Genomic DNA, 15,307 nt, shown 5'->3' on the forward strand with positions numbered 1-15,307 from the left:
CAGAGACTAAAATTGCTGTAAATAAATAAAATAAGGCCGCGTGAGTCCCTGCCCTCACGATGCTGACCTTCTGGAAGGAGAGACAAATGATAAGATAAATATGCAAACTGTGTTATTATTTGCTAGGGGGTAGGGGATGCTGGGGATGGGGTGGTTTTTGGTATAGGATGGTCAGGGAAGACCTTACGAGCACGGAGACCAGCAGGAGATGAGAGAAGGAGCGATCTGGGGAGGGGCTTTCTTGGTAGAGGGACTCCAAGTCTGAGATGCTGAGGCAGGGGTGTGCCCGGTGTGCCCGGGGAACAGCAAAGAAGCCAGTGTTTCTGGAGCAGAGTGACCTCGGAGGAGTGTGGAGAGGCAGTGGTGGGAGGGAGTGGACCCATCATGTGGAGACGGCGTCTTACTCATTTCCAGGTACACTTTGCTTAGCACAGCACAGAGCAAAGCACGGCTGATCAGAGGTTTATGGCAGCTTGTGGGGCTGCAGTAACAGATGCGGGGGAGCTCAACCCTGCGGGTGACCTGGTGTTCTGTCCTCACCTGGAATCTGTCCCGGAGCTCCTGCGGGGAGGAGGGGCACAGGTAGAGTGTGTGGGGAGAGGCCTCCAACTCACATTCCTAGCCTTTGCACTGAAAGATCAGCACCTGGATAAAAACGAGATGGGATCTGGGAAGCGAAGACCCCTCCGCCCTCTGCCCCCACCTCTCCCTGACCCCCAAGGCCACCCTCTGGGAGGCTCGTGTTTGTCGTTACCCTAGGCAGGCCCCCGCCCAGACCTCTGACCCCTGCCCCGGCCCTGGGGCTGTGCCTCAGCTCACCTGCCCCACCTGTGACCACCTGGCAGTGGTCAGGGAAAGGGAGGGCCCTGGGAGGGGAAATGGGGAAACCAAGGTCAGGTCTCTGAACCCTCCTCTCCTCTGCTCCCTTCCGCAGGGCCCTGTCTCAGGCCAGGAAAGTGGGGAAAAGGGGAAGAGAAAGGAACTATCCTGCTATCCTGTGCTAAGCACTTACTGTGTACCAGAGCTCATGACCTCGCGCATCCTGGTGGGCACCATCCCTGTGGGGTGGGTTAACTGCGAGCACGTGGAGCCTCTGAGCTGTGGGAGGCTGGCCCAGGGTCCTGCCGGGTAGGTCATGACTGGCTTTTTTTGCTTTTAGCACTTGGTGTTATAGATTTTTTTTTCTTGAAGTATAGTTGATGTACAATATTCTATAAGTTATAGGTGTACAATACAGTGATTCACAATTTTTAAAGGTTATACTCCATATAGTTATTATAAAATATTGGCTGTATTCCCTGTGTTGTACAATATATCCTGTAGCTTATATAGACTTCTTAGAAAAAGTGAACATTTGCGGAAATACAGATTCCGAAAACGCATACACATTGAGCGTACAGCTCAACAAATCCTCATAAACTCTGCCATCAGCACCCAGATCATGAAACGGAAACCAACAGCACCCACCTCCAGACACTCACCAGCTGGCGGCCTCAGGCAGGTTCCCCGACAGCTCCAAGCCTCAGTTTGCCCATCTGTAAAGTGGGGTCCTGCTTGTTAACCTCCTCACAGCACGTCTGGTGAGGATTAAATGGGATAAAGCATTTAATCATAAGAACACTGGCCGAGTCATCAGCCTTTCTGCATACATGAACTCATCGAACCCTCGCAACAACGCCAAGGTTAAAACTGTCATCCCCACTTCCCCAGGTGAGGAGACGGAGGCTTGGGGGGTTAAGTGGCCCGCTGAGCTCTCAGGACCAGTACCTGGGAGAGCGGGGACTCCAGCCAAGCCGAGTTCCAGGGTCCCCCATCTCACCCGCCATTTGCTGAGCTCAATCTCTGCACAAAGTTAAGCTTAATATGCAGTAGAGCCCTGACTTATTACTGTGCTTCCATCAACAATACAGACGACTCCCACCATAGGTGGGTGCTGTCACAGGAGGGTTCCCTGCAGTTTGATGCCTCCGGTGATGGTGTCACCTGAGCACAAGTGAGGATGGGGGCCTCCCTGTGTAACTGTCCGCCTTGGCCCCAGCCTCAGGCCCTTCCCTGACTGGCAGCTGTGGCTTGGATTAATCCTCAAGACTAAATTGCCCTCCCCACGACACTCCTAGTCACCTGGTGTGAAGCTCATCCTCTGTCAGGCAAAACCAAATTACCAGTTACCTCCCCCAACGCACGTTTCTGGCTGTGGGCTTGTGCATGTGTTGTATGCTGGCGTGTATGGCGCGGGGTGTGTGTGCAGTATGTGTGGTGTTGTGTTATGTGTGTGTGGTATCTCTATATGTGTGTGGGGGTGTGTGTGTGCGTGTTGAGGTGTAGGTGTGTATATGTGGGGTGTGTGTGTATGCAGTATGTGTGTGTTGTGTATGGGCTGTATGACGTGTGTGTATGTGGTCTGAGGAGTGTGTGTGTGGTGTATGTGGCGTGTGTGGTGTGTGTGTGTGGTGTGTGTGTGTGGCGTGTGTGTGTGTGTGTGTGTGTGAGGTGGGATGGGGTGGGATGGGGTGGGGTGGGGGTGTAAGTCTCCAGGACCAAAACAAGGTGAAGCATTTAGGGCTGTGTCACATTTCTACCGTTAATAAACAGCCCTGACCCTTCAGAAACAGGAATCTGAAGAATTTCCCAGGTTTCCAGCAGGGCACGTGGGAAACCTGCCTTTCTCTACCTTTTAAAATGCCCCACTTCTTCCAAACCAGCAAAACACTCCAAACTGTCTCCATTAATCAATGTGTGAATCTCATGGAGGAAGAAAGTGGGGAGAACTAGAGACCAATAAACGGACCTTTGGAGTAAAAATCAGTCATTTATAAAGTGGCACAAAGCAGATCTGTGATTTCATACATTTCTGGAGTGAGGCCTGGAGTCCAGGACAGAGGGCAGGGCCGGCATCAGCAGGCAGGCGACGAATGAGTTATTTCAGAGCCACAGTCAGCAGCGTTCACACACTTAGAAGGTGAACAGTCAGTCATCACTCAGGAGATGCCTATATACCCAGGTGTCAGCAGACAACTGAGATATTTAGAAGATAACAGATTTACACAGACAGCCAAGAATTTAAAAGCAAAGATTGTTCAGGTGGTGGAGGCAGGTGGCTGCCCACCGAAGATTTGGGTTCCCCTTCCCTTAGGCAGAGTTGTTCTTGGGAAGGGGCTGCCCAGCCGGGACCACATTTCCCAGCCCCCTGAGGCCAAGAGAAAGTGGGCAGAAGTGATGTATGGCCATTTCCAGACCCAGCCCATAAAAACCACCTTCTGAAATTCCACCTCTCTCTGCCCATATCTGAGGGCTGGATATCGACGTCCAGGGCAACTTGAGAGCCAAGAGGTGAAGGTGGTGGAGGTTCCTTCAGCCTGGGTCCCTCCATCAAGCTGGATTGGGATGGAACAGGATCCCTCCCTGCTCCCTTCTCCAGAGGATTAGACTTAGGGAATGAGAAATAAAGTTTGCTGAGTGAGCCCACTGTGGCTTAGGGGTTTATCTGTTATAGTTACATTAACAGCTGATAATTTTTGAAAAATTATTGCTAAAGATGATTGGTAGACAATCAAGATACTGGCAGACCACTAAGGTGTTAGTGCACAATTAAGGGGTTGCAGGTAATCATGAAGTAACTCGTAACTGAGGTCTACTGCACTCACTAAGAGGGGAACTGACTCCTAAGATGTTAGTAGTTGTCTTAGTTCTGGCTGCTGTAACAAAGTACCATAGACTGCATGGCTGATAAACAACAGAAATTTATTTCTCACAGCTCTGGAGGCTGAAGTCTGAGATCAGGGTGCCAGTTTGGTCGAGTTCTGGTGAGAACCCTCTTACGGGTTGCAGACTGCTGACTTCTTGTGTCCTCACGTGGCAGAACGCAGAGAGGAAGCAAGCTCTCTTGTGACTCTCATGAGGACACTAATCCCACCCACGAGGGCTGCACCCTCATGACCTCACCTAGTTACCTCCAAAGCCCCACCTGCTAGTATCATTACATTTGGAAGTACGATTTCAACATATGAATTTTAGGGGGCCACAAACATTCAGGCCGTAATAAAAATCAATTAAGATATTACTAGAAAGCTAACATGTTATCTGATAACTAACAGGTTAACTGACAACTAATCGTGGAGATACTTGGTGACATCTGGCTTTTCAGCCTATTTCCACGTGGTGGCTGCCTTGTGTCCTGCCCACTGACAGCGAGCCCCCTGGGGAACCCACCTCGCAGAGCCCCACTGGCCCACCCTGGCCCTGTTTCTACTGGAAGGGAGCTGCCTTTTCCCTGATGAATGACATTCCAGGTTCAGTGAATAATATCACCTTTTGGGTGGCCCCGCCTCCCCAGTTGATCCCACAGTGTCCGCTATACCCACTGGACACTCGCCCCTCACCTCACAGTGTCTGAGGAAGGGGATCCCTGCCCAGGCCCGGTTCTTCTCCTGGTCCTGAGGCAGCCCATGAGGGTGCAGCTGCAGCAGGTGTGGCAGGCGAGTCCACCTTTGGGGGGGCTGGGGTGAACCACCCCTAAGTAATCCCAGATGAGGTTCTTCAGTGGGCGGAGGAAAGGATGTTCTGGGGAAGACACCGGCCTGGCTGCTGTGAGGCCAGGCAGCTCTCGCTGTGCCCACAGGCCCAGGCCAGGTCTCCCCTTCCATGGGATTTTCCTCACAGTATGTGGAGCAGAGCAAAGTTGACCCCCTGACTTCTAGGTCTCACTGATGGGGCTCAAAGGTGAGGGCTCCCTGGGAGTGGTCAGTCCCAGGCTCAGAGAGAAAGCCCAGACCTCTCCCTGGGTACCAGGGAGGTGCTCACCCGGGTGTCCTCAGATCAGGAAGTGTGGGCGTGGCAGGTTCTAGGGTACTCTGAGAGCCAGAAATCAGGGCTGTCTTGGAAAACCCAGGAGGTTCAGGGCTGGTTTGCATCAAGGCCTTTGGGAAGCAATGTGGTGAGGCAGGGTCGGAATCACGGCTCTGCCAGCCTCTCGTGTGGTCTTGAGCTGGGCCCTTCCTGTGGTAAGGCTCTTACAACAGGGCCTGGCACATAACTAGTCCTCGGTAAGTGGTAAATGTTATTATTGCTGCTGATATCAGGGCATCTCAGGCATCACTGGGTGTCTGGCACAGGCCTGCTCTTCCAGAAGCCAGACGAGAACTGGAATTCAAGTTCAGGGCTTGAGGCGCATGGAGGTGAGTCATGACTGTTGGGTTCCAGGCACGTGACTCCAGCAGGCCTGGCTCCGCACCCCCGCAGGGCCTCGTTATCTGTGCATCCGCTCCCTCACGTGGGCAGACGCAATGAAGACCTGGAGTGAGGTCAACCGTTCTGGACGGCTGTTGGCCCCACCCTTGGATCCGAGGCCGCTGCCCACAGGACTGGCCCTTCCCCAGCCGTTCCAGGCTGCCGCCTCCCTGCCAGCACTGCCTGCCCACCCGCCCTGGGGGGATTCCTCCTTGCTCATTGTCGGTCACCACAGATTCCAATCTCCAGACTCATCAGCTTGGATGAGAGCCTTTGGCCGCCCACCCTCTGAGCTTCAGACAGAGACTCAGCCCATGAAACAGATGTTTTCTGCTTGCTCTTCTCACAGGAAGAAACGGGAGTACAGACTCTACTCATTTTGTCTACCCTGATGGTTTCCACAATTAAGAATATTTACCTCCTGAGCTAAGTTTTGCCTGGCAGTACCACCAGGCTTTTCCTGCAGGGTAGGGGCAGGGGCCCCTGAGTGGAATGAGCACAGAATGGGGGTCAAGATACTCCATCACTTACTGTAGGACCTTAAGTAAGTCACAGCCTGTGTGAGCTATGGTTCTGTCATCTGCAAAAGGGGAATGACGTCTTCCGGTTTGGTCTCACCTGCTGCCTTGAATGCAGCAGCAATGCCCGGAGCCACCCAGCCCAGGGCATCAAGGCAGGCCCAAGGCAGCTCAGCTTGTCCTCACTCCATCCTATGTTCATCCACGTCTCTTGTGACTCTGCATCTGTCTAGAGCGTTTCCTCACCCACGGACTCGCTGCTTCTCAGGCTTCTCAGGACTGCTTCTCAGGACTCTCACCTTTTCTCCTTGTGGTGGTCGCCTTGGGTGCTCCACCCGGGTCCTCCTCACAAGCAGGGGTGCCTGTCCCCAGCTCCCGTGCATGCTGGCTGCCGACGGCTCAGCTGTGCTCCTCTTTGGAAACCTTCCCTGAGCCAGTGGGAGTCCCTTCATCCCAAGATGCCCAGGAAATTATTAACTATCCCCCTCCACCCGGTGTTGGTCCACAGCTAGTGATGGACGGATTCCGGGTACAAAAGCCCAGCCCCCTTCTTTAAGGAGGGTCTGTGGGGAGGTGAATCATGAGTGTGGGGCTCCAGTCTGTGGGGCCACATACATGCCAGAGCTCCAGTTCAGAATTCCCGGGACAGAAAGAACAAGAAAGAGCTGTATTTCCTCCCAAGACATCCCACTTCTTCCCTCCCGGAAGGGAGGGTGGGGCTGCAGAGAAAGCATGAGCTGTGAACAGAAAGGCAGAACTGGGGCCGAATCCTGGCTCGAGCAGTTATCAGTGGCATGATGTAGGTCATTTGCTATACTTTTCTAGGCTTCAGTTTCCTTCTTTATAGGATGTGGGTCATAATTCCCACTTTGTAGCACTGCTGTGAGGATTTAAGAGCACCAGCCAAACCCCTTGCACGGTTCCTGGCGCACAGAATGACCCTGTAGCCTTGTCTGCCTCCTTTCCTTCCCTCCTAGGAGGAGAAAGACAAAGAGGGCAGCTGGTGGTGGAGGCCAGGGCAGCTGGTGCAGGAACCATGCCCTCTTTGGCCTGAGTAATGGCCAACTGTGGCCCAGCAGAAATGTCATCAGCCCAGTTGCATGTTGCTGCATGTCCGTGTGCACTAGTGGCCTCATAACACTGACTTGGGCTCAGTTCAGGAATCAAACCACCTGGAAATGAAAACCAAAGCCAACTTCCGATCCTCAGCTTTTGGTTTGGAGGCCATCTTGTCTGAGCATTGGCCTGCCAAGAAGCCTGTGGGCCATGAGTGGCTTGCAAGGATTTCTGGTGGACTTCTTTATGTGGCCCCAAACCTCTAGCTCACACCACTGGGCCATCTGCTCCCAGCAGCCGCAGGCCATCAATCAGTAAACCCCAAGCCAAGGCAGCAAAGGCAACAAGAATAATGGCCACTCCATTCAGTCACGAGGCTTCCCTAGTAGGCCCCAAGCTTCCAGCCAACATCTCAATTTTCCCGACTTCAAGCAAGATGCGCAATTAGGTGAGGGGACTGGTAGACACAGTGGATGGCATAAGGGGATTTGGAGGCCAGAGGACCTGGGCTTGGATTCGGTTCTTCTACTTAGCTGTGGAAACTGAGCAAATTACTGAACCTCAGAACCTGGGGATCTTCATATTTATGAGAGAATAATTCCTTCCCTCTAGAGTTTTAGTGGAAATTAAATGACATAATGCAAGTGAACTTGTTGAGTCCAGTTTTTGACCTAATCAAGGCAGTTAATAAAGGACTGAGATCATTTCCCACCCCAGGGATCAGATTTTTCTGTTCAATTTTTCCATTACACCAACCATCTCAGTAGTACCAATGAGCTCTTGTTTTTAAAAGTTTTATTCTCTTGGAGAAAAAGGTCTCCAAAGACATGCTGGTTAGTCCAGTGGCCTTGAGGCTGGACTCATCCATTGCTCTGGTCAGATTATGTGCAGACAAAGGGCTCCCTACACTCATCTTGTTGACAGACTCAAGATCACTTTACCTTACTTCTGGAATAAACAAGACAATCAAGCAAAAACACTCACTCACCTCCTTGTACCAAATATCCGCATCCGTTCACTTATATTTAATCCACATTTGTTGGTACATGGAATTGGATTGTGTACACTGAAGTCAGCTCTAGGAACGTCTTAAATATTTGCTCCAGAGTTCCGGCCCCTGCCTTCCCTTCTGGTCCTAGTCTTTCCCAGCTCTACTTCATTGTGTTTTGGTCGTTACCAAATTCATCCCAGTTAAGCTGAAGGTTAGGGAGAGAAAGGACTAGTTAGACATATGGTTCAAATGCATCAATTAATCCTGTGGTTTTTCAAACTTAGCTGTCCATTAGAATCACCTGTGACGCTTTTAAGATTTCCCAGATGCCCAAGTGCACTTCAGATCAATTAAACCAGGATTTCTGGGCATGGGGGTCAGGCAGAATATTAAGTTTGAGCCAAGTGACTTAGTTGCTGTTACTAACGTTCCTGAGTCAGTATGGTCTACCATGTTCTGTAAGTTCCGCATGCATCCCACTTTATAACAGTCCACGTGGAGTCAGGCACATAGCCAGTGCTTCAGATGACGATGGAATACCTCCATCTGTTTCTGATTAACTCCCAGAATTGGAATATGGTGGCTATTCCAGGATCACACATATGTCCCAAAGTCATACATGACAAACATTTTATTCCATTAAAAAAAGTCATCTGTTAACTGCTGAAGTGCAGGGGACCACATCTGAGGCTACTTCAGAAAAAGGCATCAGAGAATGAATACAGATTTTCAGTGTCACCAAATGGCTAGATTCTCCTCCTCCTCCCCCTATTAAATAGTAATCAGTGGCTTAGGCCAGTTCTGGTAAGAGCACCTGATAGCTGACTTCACAGAAACCCAGGATCACCCTAATATACAATCACACAGGGTCTCCCTGGCAGCCAACTGCTGTGGCTCAAGCACAGGAGGAGAGGCCTGGGTGGCATCAGTCCCACCCCCTGCGGTGGACTTGCTCTTCCTATTGACTGGCTCTGGGGGCCACATCCATGGCGGCATTACCATCTGCGGCGCACGTGAGCAGACTCCCTGTTGAGCTGCAGCGGGCTCCGAGATTGGTTCCATCCGAGGCTGGAACCAGCTCCGTTCTGCTTCACTTCACAGCAAATTTTACACCCTGAGGGAGTGGTTAGGAAGCGCTGCTCACCAGTCACAGTGGGAAGTGGTACTTCGTCCAAGAGCCTGAGTACCAGGATCAGAGAAGGCCCGGCAGGCAAGTCCAGCTGGGCTGGGGTTGAAACAGTCCGCACGGCAGGGCTGAGAAGTGGTGGGAGTGCTGGCAGCCAGACTAGCCCTGCTTGCCTTTTGATTCCGAGCAACTTCTTCTTCTTCTTCTTTTTTTTGGCTGCGCCAGCCCACAGGATCTTAGTTCTCTGACCAGGGATCGAACCCGGGCCCACGGCAGTGAAAGCGCCGAGTCCTAACCACTGGACCGCCGGGGAATTCCCCCAAGCAACTTCCGAAGACCCCAGTGTCCATTCCGCATATGGATATTTGGACACGACCCAAATGGCTTCTCCATCTAGCCTGAAGGCGGGAGACAATCCACCACGATGCTGAGGCTCTGTCACCGTTTCAACAGTGACTGCCCACGCTGCTCCTGAGCCCCTGTGCCTCCTCAGTTTAGCCTCACGTTCCTAACACCTGCCTAAGGCAGTGCAATTTCTGGGGTCCAGCAGCTCCCAGGCTGCTCGAGAGGCTTCGCGCTCATCCTCACTTGCTTTTCAATTCACCTTCTCGCTCCCACCCAGCTGACTCGCTGGTGGCTTCCTTTGGGGCTAGATGCTTCCTCCACCCTGCAATGGTGGAGGAAGGTACAGGGTCCCCAACCCGCTTCACTCATATTTCTCCTCTGCCTCCACCCACCTTCACCCTGGCACCAGGCCACACCTCAGAGGCACCCTGTTGATGCCAGCCCGTCAGAGTACAAAGGCAGACATTCAAGACATTGGGCTTGGGGCTTGGTGGTGCAGTGGTTAAGAATCCGCCTGCCAATGCAGGGGACATGGGTTCAAGCCCTGGTCCGGGAAGATTCCCACATGCCGCGTAGCAACTAAGGCCGTGTGCCACAACTACTGAGCCTGTGCTCTAGAGCCCGCAAACCACAACTACTGAGCCCACGTGCCACAACTACTGAAGCCTGCACGCGTAGAGCCCGCGCTCCGCAACAAGAGAAGCCACGACAAAGAGAAGCCCGCGCACCACAACAAAGACCCAACACAGCCACAAATAAATAAATAAATAAATAAAATTTATGTATATATATAAAAAAAGGCATTTGGCTTTTCCCTGCCCCTGGGCCCCAGACTCCTTCCTTCATCCCAGACCTGGAGGAGGTGCCTCAAGCCCTCGTGGTAGCCGCAGCGTCCCTGCAGTCACTCCTGCACCAGGAAGTTGATGAGGGCAGTTCGGGGGGAGAGGAAGGCCTTCTTGATGCTTCGCCCCTGTAAGAGCCTGACACCCAGTTCACTTTGGAGAACCAGTTCGTGGACTTTGTCCTGGTCTTGGGCAACTTGTTGGGGCACAGGGATTTTGCCACAGGCTTTGTTGTTGATCTGAGAAGGTGAAAAGCCGAGACAAACAATGAGGAAAGTCCTGAGAGTGGCAGGCAGCCAGACATCAATACCCACTGCCCCTAAAGGGTACTGCTGCTTCTGTGTGGGAAGGGAGTACGGGAAAAGAGAAAGAAAAGGCAGCACCCAGCTTCCAGGAAGAACAAAGTGCACTTAGATGGGTAGGATTAACGCCTGAACACTTCGGATAAGGAGAGGGAGAGGGCGCCACCTTGTATTTCCTGAGTGCTGCCCCATCACAGCTGTGGTGGAAACTATGTCAAAAATCCTCAGCATGAGATGGCTTAGGCTGTATCCGGGGGTAGAGGGATTATTGTGTTATTGAAGCTCAATTCAAGTTCAGATCTGGCTACAGGGGGTGTCACCGAGGATTTACCTAGATCTCACGTGGACTAATTTCTGGGACGTGTAGGCAACCCCCCTCCCTGAAGACTGGTTCCAGAAGGGGGTGCTCAAGTTTGACCACCTGGAAGCTGGACCCATATCACACACAACTCTTGCCTAAAATGGGCCAGTACGGTTCTAGCTGTAGTGGTATTCACTGAATATTAGTTTCATAAGGACAAACTTCACATCAAATATGAACTGATACTGCCACCGAGGAAAGCGACACATGACCCAAATAGCTTCTGAGCAGCCGTGCTTCAAATCCTCCATCCCATCGCTCCTGTAAGAACGCGTTCGTTTTTTTCACGAATGCTCCTGTTTTTGACTTGGAAAATAAAGTCACTGTGTTATGAAAAATTACCAGGAATAATTTCTGAAGTTTCAACCCAAGCACATCATCCAGGATCCCTTAATCACCCACTTCATCTTTTCAGATTTCTGTAGAATTTAGTGGCATTTTTATGGGCTGCATTAGCCTAGATCACTGGGTGGGAGACAAGTAAGACATCACCTCAAACAGTGGCTGCTTGACTTTAGAAAGGTCTCCCAGTCCCCATTTGGTGGCCTTGCAAGCTTCCACCCCTCCAGCTTTGCCACCTCCACTTCATCGCTCAGCCTTGGTCCGGGCCTCTGCATTGTTCTGTTGGACTTTTCCAACAGCTGCCTGGAGGGCCCCTGGCCACGAGCGCTGTCACCCGCCCCATCCACCACTACTCACTGACAGGAGCCCTGCAATGGCTAATGACAATAAAAGCTCACGTTGTCTGAGCTCTCACTCTGTGCCAGGCACTGTGCTCTACCATCCACCTGAGTGAACCTGTTTATCCCCACCACAAGCCTGTGAGGTAGGTCACAGCCGTTCCACCCCCGATTCACAGAGGGCAAAGCTAAGGGATAGGAGGTGAAGCCACTTACCCAAGGCCCCTTTCCAGCAAGTGGTGGAGACGGGATGACCCCATGGACCCTCTCTCTTCCCTGCCAGCCCCCAACCTCTCGGAATGGAGTCTGGCCTTCTCTCCAGTGCTGCCCTGCCTCTGCCTCTGCCTCTGCCTCTGTTCCACCTCCTCCATGGCTCACGGTCCAGTGAGGACTTCCCCCGCCTTTGCTCCTTTCTCCACTAGGGAAATGCTGCTCCTCTTTCAAAGCCAAGGTCCACATCCCTTTCCTCGGATGCCTTCTCCAATCCCCCAACTGCCAGAGGCGCAATGCTGATGCTAGCAGCAGTTACCATTTACTGAGTGAGTTATTAAGCCCTGTTCTGCCACTGTTTCCTCACTTGCAAGATGCGGTTAGGCATGTATCTGCCTCCTCTGTGAAATGGGGAAAACGGCGGGGTCTGCTTCACAGGGCTGTTGTGCGGGGTCAATGAGTTAGTATCTGGTAAGTTCTAAGGGCAGTCCCTGCCTCTTAGTCGGTACTCACTGTGTGTTAGTGGCTTTTGTCATTAGTGTGTCCAGAAGCAGGCTAAGTACCTCCTGGCATTATCCCATCTAATTCTTTCAACAACCAGGTAAGGCAGGCCCTGTGTTTTCTAACTGAGGAAACTGAGGCTTAGAGAAATTAAGTATTTTGCAAAACTGAGATGGTCCAACTCCCAAGCTCTTACATCTTAACCTGGAGGCTACACAAACTCTCGGTGTGCATGACAACGCGTGTACCTTCCCAGACTGTCCCTCCTGGGTGCTGGGCTCCATGAAGACGATGTAGTGTCTCTGGGCTCAGAGCACACGGGCACGGCTGAACTGAATTACACTGAGTTACACTGTTCTGTGTTGCAACTTCTATTTCTGGCCATGGCACCAAGTGAGATCATGTGGAGACAGAACACAGACCTTGACAGAAGTCCTGCCACATGGCACAGTGCCCCAACCCAGAGGTTCTTGAGTTGGGTGTACTTGCAGGGAGTCCTCCACACATTTTAAATCTTGGATTTTTATTTCAATGATAATCTGAAATTATTTTACCAATTATCAAAACTAAATTTCTTTTCTTCAGTGGTAATTTAAAATGGAAAGACATTTTCACAGATTAAAACTTCAGTGTCTCAGGTTGGCATTTCTCAGTTGCACTGAGGACGAGTTCTTAGGGGTACACAGATAGTTATTTCTTAGAAACATTATTCAAGTTAAAGAAATCGCCTCTCTGTGCCACAGGCTGGTTTCGGTTTTGAGGATTTTTGGAAGAAGCCTAGCAGGGCAGCCCCCCTCCTCCCCTCCATGGGGGTGGGGGCAAATTGGAGGCAGCGAGGAACTAAGTGTCAGGGAGGTGGTATGGAGACAGAGCATCTGTGACGGAGCCAGTCCCCTGGGGGAAACTGTCTTTCTCAACATGGACCTGCCCGCAGGGCCCAGGGTTTGCAGACGCAGCATGTGGGGCCTGGCAGGCCCGGCTCCCGTTCAGCCCCTGGGTGATTACTTTGTGGTACTTTCCACAGTTTGCAATTATTTTGTTTATTTTTCTCTTTCCTTCTTCTTTTCCCCTATCTTTCCCACCAGGCTTTAAGCTCCGTGAGGGCAGGGACCCTGTTTTTTGCATCTCGGTTTGTGTCCCCAGAGCCTAGCACTGTGCCTGATGTATTGATAGCATAGGTAACTTGATAATGACTGAGGAATAAACAAATAAACGTGGGCAAGGTGACGAGCTTCTCTGAGCCTGTGTCCTCAGCTGAAAAAAATGGGAACAGCTATGCCTATCTTTTAGGGTGGTGAGAGTTAAATTAAACTTGGGATGTAAGTTAGCTGGCCCACGTGTGGTTCAGACTAAAAGGTCCACCCCGTGTTCTCTTTCCCTCTTCAGCCACATCAGCATATTTAAGAGATATTCCTCATAATGGGTCTCAGATTAAACAAATTAAATACATAAAAATTACATAAGGATAAACTATAGGAGAGTTATTTGCTCTATAAACTATAATCAGCTACTTTTATGTATTTAAAATGACGCAATTTACCAAAAAATAAATTTCATGTAGCCTTTCTGAAATATATTTTGCAGAGCGAGGTGTTCCTTGCCCACCTCCTCACCATCACCCTACCCCCACCAAGAGCCTAGAGCAGCTGAATGAAATTTAGAGAGATTGAAACACGGTTGGAAAGGAAGACAATTAGAACCTATAATGCAGGACAGGTTGATACTTTCCACTTTCTGGCCACAAGTTTTATGCTCACAAGCTTTTGGTATGTGGTAACTTCAAAACTGAAGGTGCTGGCAAAGGAAGACAGCCTGGAGGGTTGGGCGGAGAGCTGGGTGGGCTAAAAAGGCCTGGCGAGAAACTTCCAAACCCATCCGTGTGTGTGTGTGTGTGTGTGTGGCTGGTTCGCCTTGGCCCTGGGGGCTGCGGGAGACACTCACCAGAACCGCCATCTGTACGACATCGGGCTGCTGGAGGAACTGCGGGTCCACAGCTGGCCAGGCTTGAAGCAGCACACTGGTGTCCCAGGCGTAGTGGGTACACAGCTTCCTCGGCACCAGCGCCAGGCCTGCAACGCCAAGGCACAGAGAGTCACTGAGCACATACGAGGCCCTTGGGAGCACGTAATAAAGCGTTTGCCCTGACACAGCCTGGCTTGGAGCCGTCTGAGGCCCCAGGAGGCCACACCATGGCTTTCCACAGCCTACCAGGTGCCCCCTACTTCCTTCAGCCTGGCTCATCATCCCAGTTTATAGGTAGCTTTCTTTTTCTTTGTTTTTTTCAAATGACACCCAGAGCCGTAAAGATGGACGGACACACTGTTCTCAAGTGCATTTGCAAAAGCAAGGCTGCTGATTTTACTCAGTCTCTCTGCAGTCCTGCTGGTGAAGGAATCCTTTGTGCTTCTGAGAGTGGATCCCAAAGTAATGAGCTACATTTGCTTCCTTTCTGGCCCATGAATACTTGTGGCCTGAGAGTACTTTTACTCATAATCACCAGAGCCAACATGCTGAGAACAGCGGGGCGCTCCTTCTGGACCTACTCAGAGGGCGCTCAACCTTTCCGCTAAACTTCTCGGGAGGGGCTCCCGCCATTACCAAATTGGAAAGAGCTGTCCTTGGCTCAGGGTGGGTCAAACCCAAGGAAGCAGGGAGGAACGAAACCCTCTCCAGTCTCTCTTCCCAGAGTGCTTCACGCTGCAGCTCCCAAAGCAGAGGGGGCTCACCATCCAGAGCTGCTCAGGGCCAACTGTCAGTGCTTCGGGACTTCAACCAGGGGCTTCCTAGCAGGGAAAGTTTGATTTCCAAGCCTCTGGTGATCTCATGAGTACAAAAGATGCCCCCAAATGGGCAGGAAATACACAGAGCAGAAAACAGATCCCTGGGCAATTGTTGTGTGGTACATCCCCGCTGCCTCCTGGTCCTCCCAGAGGCAAGCCCTGGGCAAGCGGGCAAGTGCATGTGGCCAGTGTGCCCACTCTGGGGGTGGTGCTGTGGCAGATGCACAGCCCTCACGCTGTGAATGGCTTTTCCAGGGCTGGTGGAGGTGGGGTGGCCCTTGCACACCTCCCCCTTATTATTAGCCTTGAGACCAGCAAATGCATTTGAGGGACGGGCCCATAGCTCAGGGGATGGTCTGAGGCCAAGTC

At 51.6% G+C, this 15,307-nt stretch overlaps 1 protein-coding gene across 1 annotated transcript in view; it reads right to left on the bottom strand.

The window, feature by feature from the left end:
- Positions 1 to 10,022: 10,022 nt before the first annotated feature.
- LARS2 (leucyl-tRNA synthetase 2, mitochondrial) overlaps positions 10,023 to 15,307 on the bottom strand; it is a 156,368-nt gene continuing 151,083 nt past the window's right edge. Inside the window, exons 20-21 of the mRNA XM_068558880.1 lie at positions 14,100 to 14,227; positions 10,023 to 10,343 (exon numbers count right to left, since the gene is read on the bottom strand). Of these exons, the coding sequence (XP_068414981.1) occupies positions 10,164 to 10,343; positions 14,100 to 14,227 (308 nt within the window). The 3' untranslated portion in view covers positions 10,023 to 10,163. The remainder of the gene's footprint in view (positions 10,344 to 14,099; positions 14,228 to 15,307) is intronic.

Source organism: Eschrichtius robustus, chromosome 12 (assembly GCF_028021215.1).
Source record: "Eschrichtius robustus isolate mEscRob2 chromosome 12, mEscRob2.pri, whole genome shotgun sequence".
In the NCBI taxonomy this organism is placed as follows: domain Eukaryota; kingdom Metazoa; phylum Chordata; class Mammalia; order Artiodactyla; family Eschrichtiidae; genus Eschrichtius; species Eschrichtius robustus.